At 45.5% G+C, this 24705-nt stretch overlaps 1 protein-coding gene across 4 annotated transcripts in view; it reads left to right on the top strand.

Moving 5' to 3' along the window:
- NBEAL1 (neurobeachin like 1) overlaps positions 1 to 24705 on the top strand; it is a 245395-nt gene that overhangs the window by 204057 nt on the left and 16633 nt on the right. For all 4 annotated transcript variants that reach the window (XM_040441754.1, XM_040441755.1, XM_040441756.1 and 1 more), the window contains 5 exons: positions 1573 to 1682; positions 5902 to 6074; positions 6199 to 6293; positions 14135 to 14251; positions 14342 to 14503. In XM_040441754.1, the coding sequence (XP_040297688.1) occupies positions 1573 to 1682; positions 5902 to 6074; positions 6199 to 6293; positions 14135 to 14251; positions 14342 to 14503 (657 nt within the window). The remainder of the gene's footprint in view (positions 1 to 1572; positions 1683 to 5901; positions 6075 to 6198; positions 6294 to 14134; positions 14252 to 14341; positions 14504 to 24705) is intronic.

Below are 24705 nucleotides of genomic sequence, written 5' to 3'. Positions count from 1 at the left end.
CTTACAAAGCGATGGGGAGAAAGCAAAGCTATTAAATATCTTTCTCCACTGTATTTACCAGGGTAAATGAACTGTAAGATGAAATGCAGAGTGTCAATGTAAACTACCCATTAAAAATGGCCTGTCTCACCCAGGAATAACTGCAGTGGAATCTTAAAAAGATTAATATAGACAAATCACCGGGTCCAGGTGGCATACACCCCCGTATCCTAGTTTTACATGTGCAACGTTTTAGCCAATCACATGACAAATGCGACTCTGCTTAATACATAATTGGCTGAAAAAGTGTACATGGCAAGTACTAGCACTTCCTTTCTGACTCCTGACAGCATAATTTTAATTGGCTGCAGAGAAGATATCATGTTACATTGCACAGGTAACCCTGGCATTATCAATTCTACAGAATTTGTATACTCGTTTATTTCATGAATGTACAGTTAGTGATGGGCAGCGCTGGACTGAAGTCCCTTGGGCCTACCAGAGGAAATTATTCTGAGTGTCCACCCACTGTATATATAGGACCTTAAAGGATAACTGTCACACTTAGACCCTAATTTCAATTTTCATATATGTAGTTACTAATAACATGATATTCCAGAATCAGTTACTAGTAGACTGACTTACCCCATATTTAATAAGATTCAGCCCTTAGCAACCAGTCTGCATAAAACTGCAATTTCACTTTTCAGTTAAGATGGCCGCCACTGCCCTCACCCGGAGGCTAATACCACCTGCCCTCACTAGCCAGTAACAATAGCCCCCCCAAAAGTGTCAGTAACCAGAGCCCTCCCCCTAAAGGGTTAATCTCCTGCAGCACAAAGGGGTCCTCTTACCACATGTTGCTTTCATTTATACACTGAGCAGACGGCAGATCTCCTTTCCCTGCTCTGCGCTGATTCAACTCTGCCTTCTCCAGCTCTGCTGAGTGAGGGAGCGTCTGCCAAGCGCAGGGACAGGGAGAAGTGCACACAGCCCAGGCACTGTTATCAGCTGCTGGGGAGGACCTGGCTTTAATCATTTACTTACAGTCCCTGGCTGTCAGTAATCTGACCTGGCACGCAGCCTGCTACATGCCTAGCAACCCTATTTTAAGCAGAGGTAAAAGTAGGCAGTACAGGGAACAAAAATGTGGAATTAAGGGGTAATTGAATACACAGTGAAAAGTTGAAATAGGGCCACCAAGGAGATATTAATCACCACAATCCAATACTCCAAAAAAAAAAAAAAAAAATACGACAGTTATCCTTTAAGGGCCCTACTTTATTACAAGTCCACTATTGTCAGAGCTTGGGAACACCGGAGGATCCTCTGGTACTGTGGTGGGCCAGTCCGACCCTTTTGATAGGTTCTCTTGTATTCTTTTACTCTGTGAACAAAAGTTAAAGAAGCTGCTAAGAAAAAAAAAAAGCTGATCACATTTTTCATTTTCTGTCTTTCACTTCAGAATCCACTTGCAGTAGTGTTTAATGAGGCCAATTATATATGTGTAGTGTAATGCCTAGCACTTTAATGGTATGAAATATTCAGCCACTTGATATCATTAATTCAGTTTGTTCTGTTTGTCTGGTTTAGGTAACAATAGGTCAGAGCCTAATTATTGGAACCCATGGATGGCTACCATATGACAAGAACATTTCAAATTATTTCACCTTTACTAAGGACCAAACTGTATCTAATCAAAAGTAAGTGTAAACCTACTGTAGGTAATTTTGATCCCCTGTATAGGTATCGGATTGGTGAAGACCAACACTTGAGGCCCCAAGCTGTTTGAGAAGGCAGCGGCGCCGAGGCCTTCTCACAGCTTTGCCTAGGCGAGGTGAGGTTCATTGGTCACATGCCCTGGGTGCAGCTCAGCTCCATTGAAGTGAATAGGCCTGAGCTGCGATACTCAGCACATCCGCTATACAATGTACAGCTGTAAGCTGAGAGAAGGCTGCCTTATCAAACAGCTGATCAGCAGGGATCCCAGGTGTTGCATCCCCACTGATCAGAAACTGATGACCTATCTCTGCCCTCCTGGAGCCATAACTTTTTTTTTCTGTTAACAGCCATGTGAGGGCTTGTTTAGGCAAAATGTCTAACCAAGCACCACATTTATCCAGCCTGGGCCACTGTGATCAGCTTAGTGCAAGTCTAGACAGCCAAGTTTACACCATCTACAGGATTAGTTAACCAGCCCCTATGGTTTCCATTTCTGATGGAGGTTTACTTGACCTCTGTGGCTGTTCAAAACGGCTGTTCCCACTACGTAGCCACATGGACTGCAGCACATCTCATGTAATATACATGCTGCAGTGTCCATGTGGCCTTCAATACATGGGCCACACCACCCAGAGCCTTAGAGACCTTATCAATTCCCACCGCTCAAATATAACAAAAAAAATACATGAAACATAGTGTCTCAAGACACTTCGCACAAGTCCACTCTCGCAATGCATCTTCTCTGAACTTGACCCATATAGAATGGATTCCAAATTTCTTTCGAGAATTATGTCAAAAAGAAATGTACTGGATTTTCCGTTTCAACTCTCTCATTCCGTTCGGCCGCAACGAATCCCTACAACACAATAAATGCTAATGATCAACCACTATTACCCCACAAGTAAAATGATCCGAACCTTTTGACCCTTGGCTCAATATAATAGGGTGCATCATTACATTCACTTAGCTTATTCAATTTTTATAAAAAATTTTCCCATACATGAATGTGTCTCTCTCTATACATGTATGTAGCTGTGTATACGCATATATGTTTTCATATTATTTATTTACTTTATTCACTTATTTGTTCATTTGTACAAATTCCATACCAAACATGCTTTCTCTAATGGATGTTCGCCTAATGTCTGTTACACGCCCACCCCTTTTTGTCTAATTCAACATTGAATATGTTTCATTCTATGGACGTGCCCCCCCCTGTTTCACCCCCACCCCTCACTAACACCCTATACATTATATTACCCCCGCCCCTATCACTTCATCCATATAATAATATATTTTATCTTATCCAAATGACAATATATATTTTTATCATTTTATAGGGCCAACAGCCCACCATTCAACCTCCCTCTTATTGAAACTCATTTATATATATATATTTATTTTCTTTTTTTTTTTTTTTTTTTTTTTAATATATATATATATATATATATATATATATATATATATATATATATATATATATATTTCTTTGTTTTATTTCTTTTTATTCATTTTTCCTTCTTTTTTATTATTCATTATCTATCTATATTTATATTGCTTTACAAATATATATGTGTGTGTTTCCCTTTATCCCCATACTTCCCTTTAGACCATTAGACATGTCAGGCTAGTACATGTCCTTTTAATTTCTTTTCATCCCCATGTCCATGGCTCCCCTCAACCAATCCATTTACACCAGTATGCCCACATGTTGCGCTCCATAGTGGAACGCAACACCACTGTGCCTCACACTAGCACTCCACCTCGGGGCGGAGTGAGCAAGTGTCCATACTTCTGGGCTTCCAGCCGTGAACTGGAAGTTCGGGCATGCGTTCCACTTTGGAACGCATGCAGTAGGAACCGGAAGTCCCCCCGTGCGTTCCACTCTGGAACGCATGATGGACACATACAACCGACGATACGGCTCAAGCAAGAGAAATCCTCCTAAAGGGCCCTCAACCCCTAAAGAGGCCATCTCACATGCCGCCACCATATGCATACAACATTATTATTCAATAACTATGGGTCACATGACTCGGACAATCGGACTGGAGGTGAAGCCCCGCCCACTTCCGGTCCACGCCAAATTTTGCCACCACTTGACTCTTAATTGACTGATTACCACCCCTATTTATGTATGTTGCCATGCACACTCTTGCATTGTATTTTACTTGCATTTGAGAAAGGGGGATATATACCCCGAAACGCGTTGAGCTATTAACCATTAAAGAACTCTCCACTTGGAACCCTGGTGTCATTCTTCTGGGACGTGGAGGCGAGTCCATACGATCATATCAAGCGATCTCGGCGGGGAGGGGAAGGTATAGGTGTCATATGCTTATCCTATACCTCCCTCCCTGGTGAAGTAAGTCCCCCCCATCTTCGCCTTATATCTATGCAAATATTTATTACACCATTTTAGTTTTAATAAGACCTAACTCCACCATATTGACACTATTTTAGTTTTAATAAGACCTAACTCCACCATATTGCAAAAATTAACTGGAATATAATTTTGGACTTAAAATACACTGCTCAAAAAAATAAAGGGAACACTTAAACAACACAATGTAACTCCAAGTCAATCACACTTCTGTGAAATCAAACTGTCCACTTAGGAAGCAACACTGAGTGACAATCAATTTCACATGCTGTTGTGCAAATGGGATAGACAACAGGTGGAAATTATAGGCAATTAGCAAGACACCCCCAATAAAGGAGTGGTCCTGCAGGTGCTCACCACAGACCACTTCTCAGTTCCTATGCTTCCTGGCTGATGTTTTGGTCACTTTTGAATGCTGCCAGTGCTTTCACTCTAGTGGTAGCATGAGACGGAGTCTACAACCCACACAAGTGGCTCAGGTAGTGCAGCTTATCCAGGATGGCACATCAATGCGAGCTGTGGCAAGAAGGTTTACTGTGTCTGTCAGCGTAGTGTCCAGAGCATGGAGGCGCTACCAGGAGACAGGCCAGTACATCAGGAGACGTGGAGGAGGCCGTAGGAGGGCAACAACCCAGCAGCAGGACCGCTACCTCCGCCTTTGTGCAAGGAGGAACAGGAGGAGCACTGCCAGAGCCCTGCAAAATGACCTCCAGCAGGCCACAAATGTGCATGTGTCTGCTCAAACGGTCAGAAACAGACTCCATGAGGGTGATATGAGGGCCCGACGTCCACAGGTGGGGGTTGTGCTTACAGCCCAACACCGTGCAGGACGTTTGGCATTTGCCAGAAAACACCAAGATTGGCAAATTCGCCACTGGCGCCCTGTGCTCTTCACAGATGATAGCAGGTTCACACTGAGCACATGTGACAGACGTGACAGAGTCTGGAGACGCCGTGGAGAACGTTCTGCTGCCTGCAACATCCTCCAGCATGACCGGTTTGGCATTTGGTCAGTAATGGTGTGGGGTGGCATTTCTTTGGAGGGCCGCACAGCCCTCCATGTGCTCGCCAGAGGTAGCCTGACTGCCATTAGGTACCGAGATGAGATCCTCAGACCCCTTGTGAGACCATATGCTGGTGCGGTTGGCCCTGGGTTCCTCCTAATGCAAGACAATGCTAGACCTGATTTGGCTGGAGTGTGTCAGCAGTTCCTGCAAGACGAAGGCATTGATGCTATGGACTGGCCCGCCCGTTCCCCAGACCTGAATCCAATTGAGCACATCTGGGACATCATGTCTCGCTCTATCCACCAACGTCACGTTGCACCACAGACTGTCCAGGAGTTGGCAGATGCTTTAGTCCAGGTCTGGGAGGAGATCCCTCAGGAGACCGTCCGCCACCTCATCAGGAGCATGCACAGGCGTTGTAGGGAGGTCATACAGGCACGTGGAGGCCACAGACACTACTGAGCCTCATTTTGAATTGTTTTAAGGACATTGCATCAAAGTTGGATCAGCCTGTAGTGTGTTTTTCCACTTTAATTTTGAGTGTGACTCCAAATCCAGACCTCCATGGGTTAAAAAATTTGATTTCCATTATTATTTTTTTGTGTGATTTTGTTGTCAGCACATTCAACAATGTAAAGAACAAAGTATTTCAGAAGAATATTTAATTAATTCAGATCTAGGATGTGTTATTTGTGTGTTCCCTTTATCTTTTTTGAGCAGTGTATTAACTAAGAAAGAACAAAACAGTAGGTACACTTAAAGTCAAGTTTTCTCACTATATTTTACTTTTATATAAACTCTCCCTTTTAGGACTCAGAGGGTGGTGTCTGGTCCATTTGCTCCTGGTCTTGAGGTAACTTCAAAACTGTTTGTGGTGTCCCATGATGGGAAAGTGTTGTTCAGTGGGGGTCACTGGGATAACAGCATCCGGGTAACTTCATTGGCTAAAGGCAAAGTGATAGGACAACACATCCGGCATATGGGTAAGGATCATGTACATTGCTAAAAGTTTTTAGCATCTCTTTTCTAAATTATTGAGATGTAAATTAATGTAATATAACATGTTTATGTCTGTTCCATTAATTTTCCCCGTCCGACATGTAATAGACATTGTGACCTGCCTAGCCACAGATTACTGCTGTATGAATCTTATTTCTGGCTCTCGGGACAGAACGTGCATGATCTGGCAGATCTCACAACAGGTTGGTCATCTCTTTTTACTTTTATATAGTATTCATTTTGTACTGTTGATATTGGGGGGCAGCTTTTTAAAGGGAGTCTTTCACCTCCCTGGAGTGCTATTAGAAGCAGTGCTACATGAATATTACTACTCCTCCCAAGTCTGGATCGATAAAGTTTATGTACACACTTCCTTCCCATCGTTCCACCACTGCCAAATTGGGGGTAGTATAGTATGTGCATAAAACTGAACTCTGGCGGCATCCGGCATGACAGATTCATTTTAAGGTGTACATCACCAGAAGCAAACTATTATTTAAGGTATAAGAATATGGCTTTCGGATATGTACTGAATACAGTAATGATATGTGGTACAGAATAGATTTTACCCTTTTAAATGATTACAATAGAATTTGTTAATAGCACAAACAAACACAAACCACTCGGCACAGTTTACAGTGAAAAAAATCACAAACCTAATAGAGGAGATTGCCTTAGATAAATGTGCCATAATTCGGGCTCAGTTTGTGACAAAAACTGGCTTACATCGTGGGTGATGGGGAGGCTCATCCCTGTCGCGGCCTGCTATTGGCTGCTCCCCCCGTCGCCATGTGTTTTGATGCAACAGCGGGCATCAGGAGCAACGTTGGTGCCAGGGAGCAGGGTAAGTTTAACCTGTATGAGGTGCCTGGGCATTTTGGGGGCAATAAAGGGGTTGGATAACCCCTTTAAAGGGCTTCTGTCACTTTTCAGTATTAGTCAAATCTGTTTTTATTGATAAATAATGGTCATATTGTACATAATGGATGAGCAGACCATCAAACAGTACATGTATATTATAGCATACAAACGACCACTCCCGTTCACAATGATAATCTGGAAAATCAATACTCCTAGGCCATAAGCCTGACAACACAAGTAGGTGAACAGGTACAGTCAATGCAAGCAGGTCCTTTCATTCCTTCATGTATGCATACATATGCTGAGGAAACAGAAAAATAATACAACAGACGGAAATAAACACTAAAAGAAAAAGTAACAAGTAGGTCCTGCCGACTTGACTCTCTCCTATATAGACAGGTATCATCAGCTCCTAGATCAAAGGTTAAGCTGAAGCTAAGAAGTTCACTCCAGTTTTCAGTTACATTGGGTTGTCTTTAGTGCAGATCTAATGGCCCAACTTTCTCTACAGTAACTCATAGGCTGTTTAAGGTACATTCCCCCTTTTGTAGCTATCATTATCTCTTATCTTTGGTGTATTTAATCCATGGTTCCCAGGTTTGCAAGTATTTATCTCTGCTATGACAAGACCACCCCACCAGCTCCTCCATTCTACATATGTCATCCATTTTATCATGCCACATTTTAATTGACGGTGGGTCCCTATCCTTCCATTTTGTAGGAATCAATAGCTTAGCAGCCGCTATCATATGTGTGGGCAGGTTCATTCTGTTCGGTCTAAAGACGGTCGAGGGTAGCCACAATAGAACTAACTCCGGTGTAAGCCTCAAATTCGTTAAACAAATCTGATTAATCAGTTTTTCAATATCCACCCAAAACCCCTTCAGACCTGGACAGAACCACCAGATATGCGAAAGAGATCCCCTATGTTCTCCACACCTCCAGCAGAGGTCATCCATCCCTAACCCCATTTGGAATAGCCATTCAGGAGTCCTATACCATCTGGTAAGTATTTTCAGGGAATTTTCTTGGGTCAGAATGCATTTTGAGAATCCATGTGAATGAGTTAAAACAAATCTCCTGTCACTATCATCTAATACACAGTTCAGTTCTTTCTCCCAAGCTTCAACATATGGTGGTAGGCAACTATTCTTATCTCTCAACAATTGCGTATATATGAGTGATATACATTTCAGGGGTGTTTTGGGAAGCAATATATATGTTTCTAACCACGTAGGATCTGCTAGTGGAACAAGTCTGGATTTTTTTAACTTAGTACACGTGATTTCAAAATCTCTTTCCTGCAAAAAATCCCATTTTGTATTCTTTTCTTTACTAAGGGAGGTATAAAAACTTGACTGGCTACCCAATTTAGCAAGATCTCCCACTAATACTTCTGGTAAGGACTTCCAAATGGGACTGGCTTCAACACGAGCTGTATTTAGTATTTGGGGCAACATTCTGAGTGGCATCAAAGGTGACAGCTTCCCCTCTCCCATATTGAGCGCCCACGTCTTATTACAAGCGAGGATAGTACTCTTTGTGATAGCACTGATCAGAGTATCCTTATCTGGCTTTTTGAAAGGAAACCACAACATATAGTCTGCTGTTTCCCCCAGTAGAGCAAGTTCCAACTCCACATGTATGGGTGAGGGTGTAGGTCTAGTCAGAGCAATCCATCTCTCTAAGTGAATGGCCTGTGTGTATTGTTCTATATCCGGGAGTGAGATCCCACCCTGTTTTCGTCTCCTAGTAAGCAGCCCAAAGGGGAGTCTAGCCTTTTTGTTCGCCCAAATATATCTCCCAATCAGGAGTCTAATTTTGGACATGTAATTCGCCGGCAAGTGTAATGGAAGCGAACGAAGGGTATATAGCAGTTGAGGGAGAACATAGGCCGTGATCACATTTTTCCTCCCTAGCCAGGACAGGAATGGTAAAGAGCTTTTTGTTAAAAAGCTCTCAATCTTTTTCAGCAGAGGAAGGAAGTTCAGACTGAACAGCAATCTAGGATTGCTAGGTATGTTTATGCCTAGGTACTTAATAGAGGTTGAGGGCCATTTAAAGGGAGTCAAATCCCTAAGTTTAGATTGCTGTGTCTGTGAAAGGGATATTCCCAATGCTTCTGATTTGTCCATATTGATCTTGAAGTTGGACAATTCCTCAAACTTTTGGAAGATATCCAAAACTTCTGTCATAGCTTCAACTGGGTCTGTTAGCAAAAGAAGCAAATCATCGGCAAACGCCGCCATTTTATGGGTAAATGTACCTAGATGTAACCCTTTAATCACCTGGTTTTGTCTAAATTTTAACAACAAGGTCTCTAAGGTAAGTACAAAGAGAGTAGGGGAAAGCGGGCATCCCTGGCGTGTACCATTGCGTATTGGGAAGGCGTCCGACAGAGTTCCATTTACCATGATACGTGCTGATGGTGAGGAGTACAGAGAAAATATGGCTCCAATAAACTGTTCAGGGAAACCAAATGCTTCTAAAGCACTGCGCATGTAAAGCCAACTGACTCTGTCGAACGCCTTCTCCGCGTCGGTACCCAGTAGCACCAATGGAGTCCTGTTCTTTTTAGCATAGGATACAGCATGGACTACCCTACTCACATTATGCCTCCCCTCTCGTCCTGGGACAAATCCCACTTGTTCCTCCCCCACAAGCCCAGGCAGAAGCTTGGAGATTCTAGCGCTTAGCAATTTAGCCCACCACTTTAGATCAGTGTTAAGCAAGGAGATTGGCCTATAGCTTCCACAGGCCTCCTGATCCTTCCCTTCCTTATGGATCACCGTTATGTGCGCTGCCTGAGCTTGTGGGGGTAGGGTCCCACCCCCTAACAGAGAGTTGCACAGACTCACAAACTGGGGAATAAGTATGTCCCTAAACTTTTTATAATATGTAATAGGAAACCCATCTGGGCCAGGACTCTTCCCCGATGGTATCGTGTCTAAAACTTTCGTCACCTCCTCTGCTGTAAAGGGTCTAAGTAGCTCCATACCATTCGCTTCTGAAATGGTAGGGATTTTAATTGAGCTCAAAAATTCCTTAATTTGTGAAGTCATACCTTGACCTGGGTTTTTGTCTTTTAAGTTATATAAGGCCTCATAAAACTTACAAAACTCTCTGGCAATAGCGGGTGTGTTTGTGAGTCTATTCCCCCCTGGGGCTTTTATCGCTTGTATAAAGGACCTATTCCTTTGCTGTTTAAGGAGAGCGGACATCAACTTGGTGCTTTTATTACCGTGAAGGTAATGTTTAAAACGTAGATTCTGGAGTATTTTGGCAGTTCTAACATTGAGGATATCCTTCACTTGTTTACGTAGGGAAGCAAGGGAAGTGTACACCTCTTCAGTCTGCGACTTCTTATGCAAGCTTTCAAGCGTTGATATCTGCAGCAACAGAGTTTAGCTCTTTTAACCTACTCCTCTTCAACCTGGTGCCCAAACTAATAAGCTCACCTCTAATTACCTCTTTATGAGCCTCCCACAAGATGGAATTTGACACCTGATCTGAGCTATTAATCAAAAAATAATCTTCCAGCTTCTGCGAGATAACCTGTGCATGTATTGCATCATCCATTAGTGTGGTATTTAAACGCCAAGTCCAGGTTCTATGTGGCAAGTCCGCAAGCTTCATCCTCACACTAATTGGAGCGTGATCTGAAATAACCGTGCTCTCTATCTTAGCTTCTGTGACTAATGTAAGCGCTTGGTTAGACAGGAAAATATAGTCCAATCTCTGGTACGAATCATGTACTCTGGAGTGGAATGTATAGTCCTTATCTTCTGGATGTAAAATCCTCCAAGCATCTGACACTCCTAAATCAGATAATGTAAGGTGGAGCCTGCGGAGCTGCTTAGCTGACAAGTTCCTGGACTTAGTCGTAGTATCTTTCATAGGGTCAAAAATCATGTTCAGATCTCCTCCTATAATCAACAGACCCTCCGCAAAGGGCTTCAGGATCTCAAGCGTCCGCAATATCCATCTAATCTGATTGCAGTTAGGGGCATATAAGTTTGCCATAGTTACGGTTGTGTTCAGGATTTTACCTTTAACCAAGAGGTATCTACCCTCTGGATCAGCAATTTTTGCTGTCATTTGAAACGGGATATCTTTCCCAATACCAATTGAAACGCCTCTCGAGGCTGATGAATGGGACGCATGAAGCCACACGGGGAAAAGTCTGCTGATCATATTAGGAATGCGCATATGCCTAAAATGAGTCTCCTGTATAAAGGCGATGTCAACATGCTCTTTCCTCAAAGTATGATATAATTGACTCCTCTTTTGAGGTATATTGGCGCCATTAACATTAAGGGAGTAGATCTTCATTTCAGCCATATTCAGACATACTTTTCTCTAGGTTGTCCTTAATATATATGTCAAGTAAGTCAGGACATGAAAAACAACAAACATATAAAACTATGAACATAACAAGTGGGTTATAGACCCAGTAGCGTCCAGGACGCTGTGCCCCATACGCTGGACTGAGAATCGAGGCCAGCGGGGAGGGGGGGGGGGGTAATGTGTGAGCAGATCGCTCCGCTCATCTCCATCTTCTCGGTCTCTCATGCTTACAGATAATACCCCCTGGTTACAATTTTAAAACGGTAGGAGAACAGAAGGGTTAAAACATACATAAATATGTTAGTAATAAACCCCTAACTGAGCAAGGTAGCTCTACCATTACAACAATGAACATATGCCTGCAAAAAAGGTTAGTTATGCATATCAACATATGTAAGAATAAGAACTAAAGAGGAGCAATATAGGGATAGACTTCTCTTATATTGTGAAAGTCCTGGGTTTTCAGGTGATCCTCTTCTTTGGCGAACGGCTTTTACCAGACGATTGCCAATTCAGGTTCGGCGGGAGTTGAGGGAGTTCTGGCGGGAAAGCTGTCGGCAGCCATGATGGAATTTCCAGCGGCTCCATCTGTAATGCCTCCCATATCTTAGGTAAGTCCTCTGGAGCTCGCACTGTAAGTTGACGGCCATTAATATTAGTTGTCAATCCAAAAGGGAAAAGCCATTTCACCGGGTACTTCTTCTCTCTTAAGGCGTTGGTCAATGGGCGAAAGGCTCTCCTTTTAGCTAGCGTACTAGCTGCTAAGTCCTGGAAAAGTAGAATCTTGTGTTCTTCCAGAAGCAGGTCTCCCGCATCCCTCGCAGCCTTCAGCAAAGCTGCCGTGTCTAAATAATTCAAAAGGGCACATACCACATCTCTCGGCGGTTCCGTGGCCGGTGGTTTCGGTCTCAAAGCCCTATGCGCCCTTTCAATAACAATAGCATCTGCACGCTCTTTGCCAATGAGCAATTCAAAAAGATGGCGCACTGTGGGAGTTATTTCTTCTGCAGGGATTGTCTCGGGTATACCCCTCAAGCGAATGTTCTTCCGACGGCCTCTATTCTCCTGGTCTTCCAGGTATAAAAAGGCATTATTCACCTGCTTACATACTGAGGCAAGCTGTTTTTGCACCCCTGCACTATGCTGCGTCATGAGGGAATGTGAGTCCTCCAGCGCCTCTACTCTGTGTCCCATGTGTAGGACTTCTGTCTTGATGTCCGATAGCTCCTTTAGGACTGGTGTCAGGGCTCTATCCAGTGACTGGGCTAACGACTGCTGCAGAAAGGCTCTGGTAATCGGCAGGGTGTCTCTGTCATTTATACTCTCAGAGCCGGCATCAGAGCTCTCACCCTCTGAGTCTTCTTCCCGCGTCTCCACTGAAGTCGTGGTTCGCGTCGCTTTCCCTCGCTCCGGCAGAGAGGAAACCCTCTTACTGAGGTATTTATTCATATCGCTCTGCGAGCTTTTTAGTTTCGGGGTACTCTCCACTTCCCCCCTCTTTTCTCTACCAGTTTTCCCCATGTTCTCGCTGGGTAGCTTTGAATTAGGCTAAAAGACCGGGCTGATGGCGAGGAGCTCAGTCACACACGTCCTCCACCATGCTCAGTCGGCTCCGCCCCCCCCACTTTTCAGTATTGGACTTAATATAATCGCTAATGTACGCAGAGTCCATATATACCCCTCTTACCTCTGGCTGTACTTTAAATTCTTTAAAAATAGTACTTTTGTGATATGCAAATTTCTTCACTACCAGCAATTTGGGCTTACAAAGAATTTATACAGGGGTTATATTACACTGGGATCACAGGTTTTTATCTATCTTTTTCTACACCCTAACATCGTATTTGCTTTTGCAGCTGCTGCCTGACATTCAGTGCTGCTGCGTACTTGTAACCAGAATACCCAAGTCTTTTTCTTGTCCTGTTGTCCCCAGTTTTATTCAATTTAATGTGTATGCAGCCATATGATTGCTGTGTTCTAGAGTTTTTGCTTAGCTTAATTAAGTTTGGTATGCTGCATGAAGAATATTATTAAAGTCTTTTGTATATTACATGCATTGTGAAGTCTGCATAATGATGGTGATGCAGTGACAAGCTTAGTCAGCTGTAAAGTACACAGAACGGTCTGCTTGCCCGAGCTACTGCTGATCAGCTCAGGGGCAGAGGTGCGGGGTGTCAGACTTCTGCCGATCAGCTAGTGATGGCCTAGGCTGAGGTTAGGCCATCACTTAAAAAAAAAAGTGGACATCCACTTTAAGTAATTCCCCCCTCAAAGAGTTTACATGCTATGTTCACTTTTCTAGATGTTTTTTTATTTTCCCATTGCATCTAAAATAAGCCATTTTGTAATGAGGTCATAATTAAAATATCCTGTTAATATATTGTTTAACCTTCTACATAGACCTGTGACCCATGGTAAAATATAAAACCTGTACAGTCTGATCCTGCAATCGTACTCCCATCCATCTGTCCTTTAGTTCATAGAGGGGGCGAATGGATGGAAATATAACTGCAGGATGAGGCTGTGCGGGGTTTCTGTGGAGATGCTTGCCTGCATCGGAGCTGTAGAAACAAAACGACTAGTGGAGGTGGACATAGCCTTTAAGTTTGCAGCTACTGCAATGCGTCACTCCCACCTATTCCCGTGAACTGTTATAAGACACTTTTATTTAGTAGCAGATCTTTTTAATTGGAACCTGTCATCAACTTTATGCTGTCCATGCTAATGGCAGCATAAAGTAGAGACAGGTGAGTTGATTTCAGCGATCTGTCATTTAAAAGTTAAAAGTAAGTGGTTGCTGAGAACCGACATCACAATTGTATTCTATTCTTTCTAGGGTGGTGTTTCTGGCGACCTGTCTGCTAAGCCTATACAGATCCTGTATGGACACACGGATGAAATAACTAGTGTTGGCATCAGCACTGAGCTGGACATGGCTGTTTCTGGATCCAGAGTAAGATACTACATGGAGCATACACCTTTAAAGAAAACAAGACGACAATGGGAAGTATTTTTTTGCTATTAATGGTTGTTCTTGATCTAGGATGGGACAGTAATTATTCACACAATCCGAAGAGGACAATACATGAGGACCTTGAAGCCACCAACTGAAAGTTCACTTGTCATGACTATTCCCAATTTAGCAGTCTCCTGGGATGGACATATTGTCATACATAGCAGTCTGGAGGGGAAAGGAACCCTAAAAGTAAGTTTTTCAGTATTTTTTGTTAAAAGAAGACTGTCACCAGGAAAATCATTGTTATATTAGGCCCGGAGTCTCGTAGGGCTAGCTCAGCTGAAAGCAACAATACTTTGTACTTGGAGATCTGTTGCTTTATTCTGAAGAAATCATACTTTCTCGCCCATATTCATTGGGGGACACAGAGATCATGGGTATAGCTATGTCCTCTAGGAGGCGTTGACACTAGTAAAAGCTGTTAGCTCCTCCCCTGGCAGCTATACCCCCTCCAGCCTGGTGAGTGTCAATAGGAGGCAAGACCTCCCTGCTATGCAGGGAATCTCCTGAAGATTTTTTCTTATTATTTTAGTTTATTTTTTTCCTTCTTTTTCAGATGGGAAAACAGTGGACGCCTAGCCTCCCTATTCTCCCGGGATCGAGTTGCGCCAGTGCCGGTCATCCGCACTGCTGCCTCCCCCACAGAAGACAAGGTGGACCAGGGCAGCCTCGCTCCTCTTCATCCCGCCAGCCAAGGGGTCACCCATCCAAGCCCCCCTTTTCCAGCGTCCTGCCACTACGGTGCCAGGAGCTGAAGGGGTGAGCCTGCTGGACCAGAGGAGGGGTGAAGATGGCGGCAGAAGAGAGGTGAGTACACGGGACTAGGTGAGTATGTTTGACCCTCTGGGTTGGTCTCCCCCTCCCTCGTGGTGGCAATAGTCTGCGAATAGACAGGGCTTCAGCATAGCCCAGCATCTGCAGCCATTCCAGCACCCCTGAAGCATTCCCCTCTGGCACAGGCCGTTTGGTTGATGATTGAGTGGAGGACATAGGGGGTTAATAGTGTGCTGTATGCATTACTGGCGCGAATTAGGACCTGCCTTATTTCCATATTAACATGCAGGGAGCGGAGCGCAGCTCCTGCTCCCCTACAAGGCGGCATCTACCCTTCTTCACCCCTTCGGGAGCGGACGCCGGGTTAAACCTCCTGGCCCTCCCTCACTCTTGGTGGTGATAGTATTCAACAATCAGGGGCATACTTATGCCCTGAAACCATTTCCAGGACCACCCTGTCTGCCTGAGGCCATCACCAGCCCCCCTCAAGCCACCAGCACCCCTCTTGTCATTCCCTTCACTCCTCTTATTGTCCAAGAAGGGACATTGGCACATGGGGGGTTAATACGCCATCCGGAGCGCACATGCAGAGAGGGGAGCGCAGGAGGCTTCTGCTCCCCTCCACCCTCTGGAGTCGGATTGATAAGGGCCGGCGCCGTCCACTATTGCGACACCTACCCCCTTCGGAAGCGGACACCGGTCGCGCCGCTTCGTAGGGGGTTAACGGCATACGTTTGGCCGGCACCGCACTGGTGCTCCGGCCGCGATATTCTTTGCCCGGCCCGCAGGGTGCAACCCCCGTCTGTTGCCGGGCGGGCGCATTCAACTGCTGCTCTGTTAATGCGCTCTGACTCAGGTCCCTCTGCGCTCCGCCGTGCGCTAATGCATAGTCCCGACCTCCCCCACTGCAGACCGGGAACATGCATCGGCGGACACACAGGGAAGGGAGCGAAGGAGGCTCTCCCCTATCTGTGATCCGCTGTTGTCAGGGCTCTTAGGGGGTTAATAACTTCCCTGACAGGAGTGGGGGGTGCGGTCACCTCCACACCCCCACCCTTCCTCCCTAGGGTCACGCTCAGTCGCACCCTCCTCGGTCCGAAGGGGGGGGGGGGGGGGATCAGTGGCTCGGTCTCTGCCGTGATTCCGGTGCGATCTTCCAAGATGGCGTCCAAGGTAGACAGCAGTACTTGTCGTATGCATTACCCCCTTCCTTGGGCGGAGTATTGCACTACTATTGGATGCAGTACTCCCTTGGATATTACCTCCCTCCATTGGGGTCTAACCGCACTAGAACTGTTTCAGTGCCGGCAGTAAGCGTTCCCCTTTTGATAGGTGGCGGAACTGCATTCCCACTGGGGTCAGTACTTAATGTATGCATTAGCCTCTTCCATAGGTGGCGCTATGGCATTATCCCTGGGGGACTCTCCATATGCCTTGCCCTTTCCGAAAGAGGCGTACTCTCTCTACTTGGATTCGGTTCCTGCTGGATGCATTACTGCATTGCCACCCTTCATGGTGGCGTACTTGCACTACCACTGTGCAGTGCTTGCCGCAAGCATTACCCCCTTTCATTGGTGGGATAATTGCAACATTGCCATTCCACAAGCGATCCACTGCCGTGGGGAATGAGTACACATCTTGGATGTTGCACTTCAACTACTCCACGGCTATAGATGCCTTAGCTTCTTCTACAAGTGGAGCGTAGCGAGTATCGTTACACGCTGGTGCCCTGTACTCTTCTTCTAATGGTATTTTGGTGCCGCCAGTGGATACTGTGGCTGTTTCCACGTTGTGTCCTTTTCCTTCGGTGCCGGTTTGGGGCAGAAATATGACAACCTCTCTCTTCAGGGGGTTGCCCAGCGTCACTCATGTGTCCTAGCGTCCCTATATCCATGGTCCTCCACTGTTCCAATATGTTATCCACCATTTCTGATGTGGGAAGTGGTTGTGCTGGCACTCTGGTTTGGCTTTGCAGCGTGTTCTCCGCTGGTGCGGTTTTTACACTGGTACTAGCGTTCACAGTCGCTGCAGTGGGGCATCCCCTCAGGTAAGGGTTCCACCCGGATGCTGGCTTGGCAGTTGTTCCTGTTCGACGCCCTTCCCAGGTGGAGTGTTTAAGGTTAGCTCTCCTTCCCTGAGGCAGTATGGTACCATGGCTTCTATCGGATTCCTCTAGTCTGCCCCCTCAGTTTGTGCTGGCGGGGCACGCTGCGGCTCCTACGGTACGGGGGTCCTGTAGTAGCCATTACATACTCTGGCTCCTCCTGCACGGCTCCTTCGTCAGGTAACTGATTCTTCTAATGCCGAATTCGGTGGCGTACGCTGCATGGCCTCCTCCTTAGTCGGAGTATGGTGCCGCCACTCTCATCAGGTGGCTACTTCTGTGTAATGCCAGTCTCAGATGGGGAATGGGCTTCGCCCTGCCCCCTTTTCCTTCCGTTTTTTTCCTTCTCTGGCTCAGGGTTCACGGTCACTCCGCAAACCTTGGTAGCTCCTACGTTACTACTTCCCCTCATCTGCGTTGATGCAGGGTATTGGTTCTGTGTTTTTTTTCTTCCAGTCTCGTTCCGGACTGACTGTTGGGCTGTGACATTTTTCCATATTCTCCTTCTACAGGTGAATCCTACCCGTTGGTCCTGGGTGTCCTACCTGTATCTACAACTACCCGTCAGTCCGATGGTAGTCATGCCTTTTCACTGCACTTTCCGTGGCTAGACTATGAGACTCACCACGCCAGGCGGAGCGGGGGTGCTGTCGCGACTCGCCACCGTTGCTGGAGTTTCGTTCCTGGAACAGAACACCCCTTCTATTCTTCCTCCTCGAGGCAGGAGTTTTTCTCTCTTCTTGGTCTGGTCGGAATTTCCGTCGAGCAGCGTTGCTACACCGTCAATACACGGTCGCTGACGGAACTCCTCACCGCCGGTGATTCTCATATCGTCTCTATTTCTACCTATCCAATGTATTGATTCCTTGGCTTGCGGTTGGACACGCCTTTTTCTTGGTAGTTTTATCAGCCGGCTTCTCAGTCTCCCCACAAGCCTCTTCGGCTCGAGGGACTTTGGTGGACCAATTACCGTTTCCGGAATTCCCCCCTTGAACCCTTGCGGGAGATGTCTGTCATGCCCTGCTCAGACGATGTGCGGAGGTCTGTCAGATTAGCAGCACGTGTCTAATCATTTGTTTTCTTTTGGAGTCGTGCTAGATCCGCCTCCCTTCAGGTGCTCTGGGTAGGGTCATTGGCTTAAATTACTTTCACTCCCAGGGGGCCATGCGGGTTATAGCTCAGTCAGTCTGTGGAAGTAAGGAGTGAAGGATTGGCTTTTCCGGCTCTGATAAGTTGGTTTCTTATTTCTTTGGTTTGCTGTCTTGGCTTTTGTGTGTCGTCTGTCCCCTCCTGGTTCTGAGGGAGCAGGCTGTCCCTTTTTCCCCTTTCCCCATCTCAGGGATTCTAGAGTATTCTCAGCCCAGGCACGAGGACACATTATTCCTACCTTCAAGGTCTGAATGTGGGTAAAGCAGAATAGGGAGAGCAGTTAGGGATTAGCTAGGAGGTGACCTTATCCCCAGCTTCTCGCCTAGAAAACTTGTTTTGTGATTTATGCATCTTATATCCTGTCCGCCGTGACATTGTCTCTCCGACTCCGGTCCTGGAATGTAGTTTTTTCTTGTGGCTATCACATCCATCAGACGAGTGTCCGGGTTGGGGCGCTCTCTTGCAGAGAACCTTCCTGGTTCTTCACAGGGATAAGCGGTCCTCCGGCCCATTCATTCCTTCTCCCGATGGTGGTCTCTGATTTCCATTTCAATGAAGAAATTGTCCTTCCATTCCATCACCGTGTCCCTCCTCTTCACACCCTAGGGAACGGGAGTTACACCATTTGGACGTTGTCAGGGCTCTGACGATTTATTTGCCAGCCTCCAGTTCCTTCCGGCGTACGGGCTCCTCTTTTTTGTCATCCCGGAGGGTTCTCACAAGGCATTGGCGGCCTCCAGGGTGGCAATTGCACGTCTGCAATTGCTGAAGCATACTGCACCCTGGCAGGGTTCCGCCCTTTGGTGTCACGGCTCACTCCACCAGAGCGGTGGGCGCTCTTGGGCTCGGAGGATTCAAGGTTCGGCCGCGCAGTTGTGCAAGGCGGCTACTGACCTCCTTACGCACATTCACAAAAATTTGGCAGGTGCATACTTACGCATCGGCGGGCGCTGCCTTGGGCCGCATGGTCTTGCAGGCGGCAGTTCTTAGTTGCCTGCAGGGGCGCTTGCTCCATGTGTCTGTGGTTTTCCCTCCCTGTGGACTGCTCTCGGACGTCCCATGGTCTCTGTGTCCACCAATGAATATGGGAGAGAAAACGAGATTTTTGTGAAACTTACCAGTAAAATCTCTTTCTCGCTCTTCATTGGGGGACACAGCACCCACTCAGTATTGTTCGGCCACAGTTGTGGCTGTTGCTGGTTAGAACCTGGTTTGGTTCTCGGCATTGTTGCTGTTCCACGATTTATCGTTGGTTTACTTGCTTCTCCTACTGCTTCTCACAAACTGAAGCTCTCTCTCCAGGCTGGAGGGGGTATAGCTGCCAGGGGAGGAGCTAACAGCTTTTACTAGTGTCAACGCCTCCTAGAGGACATAGCTATACCCATGTCTCTGTGTCCCCCAATGAAGAGCGAGTAAGAGATTTTACTGGTAAGTTATACAAAAATCTCGTTTTTATCAATATGCAAATGAGCAGTTTAGTGTCTCAAGGAGTGGCCGAGGCCAGTTTCCTGTGTAGACATGTCGCCTGGCCCTGTCAATCAAGAAGGAGAGGGAGGGGCTGGCAGAGAAAGCAGGAGGAGCAAAGGTGCACAGAGTAGCATGGGCACCCTGTCAGTGGACTTTTTCTTAATCAGGTATAATTTTTATTGAAAATAAAGAACAAACAAATTACATGCATTTCTTGTACAAAGGAATAGTTAACATCGTTCTAATTATAGTAAAATGTTACCAAATTACAAATATTGCATATCTTGTCATTCTCAAAAATACAAATCTTAGTTGTAGAGTAAAAAAAAAACTGAAAAAGTGCAATACATACACGCAGTAATAACCAACCCCCCTCTTCCCCCCCTAACTTTCTTGCGGAGAGACGACCTTTCTAGCCCATATTAGAAAAACATTATATTGTGATGCTTGGTGAGCATAATATAACACTATATATACCTTTAAATAAGTATCTAGTCCAAAATGTGAAGACCAAACAGATATTCCTATTTAATTTATGTTAGGGTTCTCCTCAACTCACAATACTTGCCCTAGTGCAGAAAGTTGACCCCTTGATGCCAAACCAGGGACTTCAAGCCACCCCCTCCAAATAGTTAGGAATTTGGCTGGGCATCTTCTTTTTAAATATATTCCTCTTTCATATCTCAGTAAGTTGTTAATTCTACTAATAAATTCCCGTTTAGTGGGTGGGTTCTATTCTATCCAATGTTTAACTATTATTATTCTAGCTTGAAATAGTAGTCTTTGTATACTTAAAGGGGTTCTGCCCTTTGTTTAAACTGATGATCTATCCTCTGGATAGATCATCAGCTTCTGATCGGCGGGGGTCCGACACCCCGGACCCCCGCCGATCAGCTGTTTGAGAAGGCAGCGGCGCTCCAGCAGCGCCGCAGCCTTCTCACTGTTTACCGCAGGCCCAGTGACGTCACGACTCGTATCACTGGCCTAGGCGCGGCTAAGCTCCGTTCCCTTGAATGGAGTTTATCCCCGCCCAGGCCAGTTGATACAAGTCGTGACGTCACTCGGCCAGCGGTAAACAGTGAGAAGGCTGCGCCGCTGCCTTCTCAAACAGCTGATCGGCGGGGGTCCGCGGTGTCGGACCCCCGCTGATCAGAAGCTGATGATTTTTCCAGAGGATAGATCATCCGTTTAAACAAAGTGCAGAACCCCTTTAACATTATTCCACTATCACCATTTATCACTTCTATAAGACCTAGTATGCATACTCTAGGATCACTCAATAGCTTTATTTGGGTTGTCTGGGCAATTTTCTTCAAAACTTCTTTCCAATATAGTCCTAACTCAGGACATTCCCAGAACATATGCATCAAAGAAGCCTCCTCCATCCCACACCGGGGACAGCATGAGTTCGATCGTATACCTATCTTGTTTAGAAATACAGGGGTTTTGTATACTCTGTGTATCAAATACAATTGGGAGAGATGCTGGGATTCACTAAGTGTCAAGCTAGTTAATGCGAGGACATTATCCCACTGCTCCTGCGTAATAGTCCCAACATCACGTTGCCATTTAGCTTTGATAGGTAGACAGCACAATGTAGTTTTGTTAAACAGATGCCTATAGATCATAGAGATAAATACCTTAGACCTGCCACTGCGCATTACCTGCTGCACTATCGGATGGGTTGGTGACATTAATACGCCTTCCTTGAACTGTGCCTGGTATGCATACCTCAATTGTAAGAATTGAAAAAACACAGTATGCGGAAGAGCAAATTTCTGTTGTGGTTGTGTAAACAATTTCATAACACCTTCCTTCTGAATTATCTTCCCACGGAGAAAAACCTTCTAACCAAAATATCTCGGGCAACCGTGGGCATGTTATCATAGACCCTGAAGACCAACCAAGTCCTTAATCTTAGACCAAATTTTTGCTATTAGTGATATTGTGGGATAATTCCCAGGCCATGTCTGCGGTTTTCCCAATTCCGCCATAGCAATGGGTATTCTTTGTTTCATAATAAATTACGCTATTCTAGCTGGGGGCCCCATATTAGTATATTGTCCCCGTCCCTTGAGATGCTCTACCTGAGTGGCTATACAATACAGCCATGAATTTGGCAGATAAAGGCCCCCCTCCTCCTTACCCCTTTGTAATGTCTCCATAGTAATTGAGGCATCAGTATAATTTTAATTAAATTGCACCGACCAACTACTGATAAAGGGAGTTTACACCAGGCATTTACCTTGTCTGTAAATTTACGAATCAGGGGGTTCATATTTACCTTAACATAATCTGTAATTGTTGGTGTTATCATTATCACCAAATATTTGAAGCTATGAGCGATTTGTAGCGGAATTTGCGTCCAATCCAACTGTGGTAGAAGGGGGTCAAGAGGAAGGATCACTAACTTATCCCAATTAGTTAGTCCGGAACGCTTTCCAAATTCGGTGATGCAGTTGATAATCGGGTAGATATAGCACTCTCTATCTCCTGTATATATCAGCATATAGGGAGATTCTCTCCTCTCGGGGACCCAGTGAAAACCCTCTCCAATCAAGAGACGCACGCAGAAGACAGGCCAGGGGCTCGATGCAGATGGCAAACAATAGAGGGGACAACGGACAACCCTGTCTTGTTCCCCTATGCAATGGAAACTGTGCAGAAAACACCCCGTTTGCCCTAATTCTGGCCACTGGTGAGCAGTATAAAAGCTGAACCCATGACAAAAATTCCGGTCCGAATCCCATAGTTCTCATAACCTCCCACAGATACTCCCATTCAACGCTGTCAAAATCCTTGGCAGCGTCGAGGGACACAACCGCGCGGCAGCCCCTAGTGTCCATCGGTCTCTGGAGATTAAGAAATAATCTCCGAAGATTAATGGAGGTACTTGTTGTCCAGCATAAATCCCGACTGATTCTCATGTATAATGGAGGTAATCACCTTATTCAGGCGATTGGCTAGTACCTTTGCCAGTATTTTCACATCGCAGATAAAATGGAGATGGGTAAAGTCTGGTCTGGTAAAGTTAGGTCCTTCCCAGGCTTTGGAAGTACCACCACCACCGCCTCCCGCATGGATGCAGGTAATTTCCTCAATCGCAAAGCATCTTTAAGTGTGTCTAATAGGTGAGGGAGAAGAGTTTCCTGATAACATTTAAAGAATTCAGCTGGCAGACCTTCAGAGCCCTGGGCCTTCTTGTTAGGAAAAGACCCAAGAGCCGCTTTAAGTTCCTCCATTTCTAAGGGCTCATCCAGATACCGGGCTGATTCTGGTGACCGTATTGGTATAGGTATATTGGCAAGATGGGATTTAAGGTCACTAGCGTTCATGTTTAGTTTTGAAGTGTATAACTCCTTGTAATATCTATAAAACTCATTGAGGACAACCGAGTCATCTGTAGAGTGGATTCCTTCTTTAGTTCTAATAGCCATTATTCTGGATAGGCCCTCCTGCGAGCTGACCACTCTGGCCAGTAATCTGCCCGCAGATGCATTTACAGTCGGATAGGGGAGTGGTCTGATTCTATAGCAGAGATAAATGATGAAGCCAGCCTCTAAGGACCCAATAGGCAAATCTATTCTGGAGAGAGAGCTATAAGATGTTGAAAAGCAGGAATACTCGCATGTATCTGGATATCGGATTCTCCACAGATCATTTATATCCAGTTCGCGCAATAGCTTTGCCAATGAGGTCTCCGGGGTACCCGTTAGAGTGGGGCCATGTTGAAATTTATCCAGGGATGGGTCTAAATACTTTTTAAAATCTCCTAACATAAGTATCGATGCTGGAGGGCCTCGAAGTACGGCTGTCATAACCTGTTTAATCACATTACAGGAGTATGGTGGAGGTATGTATATGGCAATAAGGAAAAATTGTACTTCATATATAGAGCAATATAAGCAAACATATCTACCATCAGGATCGATCTCTTAAGAGTAGCATTCAAAAGGCAAAGCCTTGTGTTCCAGAATGCTAACCCCTCTAACATGTGAAGAATAGGTGGAATGATAGGCATGCGAGATCCAGGGCTTACTGAGCAGTCTCTGAGAGTGCTTAGACAGATGTGTTTCTATGAGACACAATATGGCCGGTTGGTGCTGTTGCATAGCCATAAAAACTGCCTTCTGCTTTGTGGCATCACCCATGCCTCTAACATTCCAGACTATGACCTGAGTCTTACCCGCCATATTTTAGAAAAGAATAGATATACGTAGGATATTTGCAACCATATGGATTATTCTCTATCCAGTGGTCAGCTAAACAAAAGGTATGTCGTCTCTCTGCAAATTCCCCCCAGTACAAAAAATATAACCTAAAAGAACTCCAATGAAGAAACCTTCCTTTCGTCCCAAAAAAGGGACATGGCGCACAAACATTTTCTGTAGCCGATAAACAAGAAGAGGCGGCACCAGGGACCCGCCCCCTACAGTGCAATGCAATATAACCGGTGCACTATGAACATAAGGGTATCTTTTAAACATAGTACCCCGAGCAGCAACAATTCTAATGTAACAAGCGGCTTTTTGTTCATTTAGTGAAGTACATGGATGCCAAAATACTTAAATTCAAAGAAGTGAATCTTCCCACCAGCGACTACACGTAGCTTGGAGGGATAGAGCATAGAGTACTGCACATTTTTCATTCTTCTGCGTTTTTTTAACATCCCGAAATTTCGCCTGTCTTTGGACCTCTGCCGACAAGTCCGGAAAAATAAATATCTTGTTGCCATGGATCCGCATGATCTCTTGCATTGTGGAGAATAGTGTCCCAGTCTTGAAAATGCAGGATCCTAAGCAGAATTGGTCTGGGGGGTGCCCCTGGTGTTGGCAGTGGTGTGGGGGAACGGCACCCTATGTGCCCGTTCAATTGCAAATAACGGAGACAGGGAATT

The sequence above is a fragment of the Bufo bufo genome, chromosome 7 (genome assembly GCF_905171765.1).
Source record: "Bufo bufo chromosome 7, aBufBuf1.1, whole genome shotgun sequence".
In the NCBI taxonomy this organism is placed as follows: Eukaryota; Metazoa; Chordata; class Amphibia; order Anura; family Bufonidae; genus Bufo; species Bufo bufo.
The sequence above is the reverse complement of the archived record's forward strand: the minus strand, read 5'-3'. Positions and strand labels throughout refer to the sequence as shown.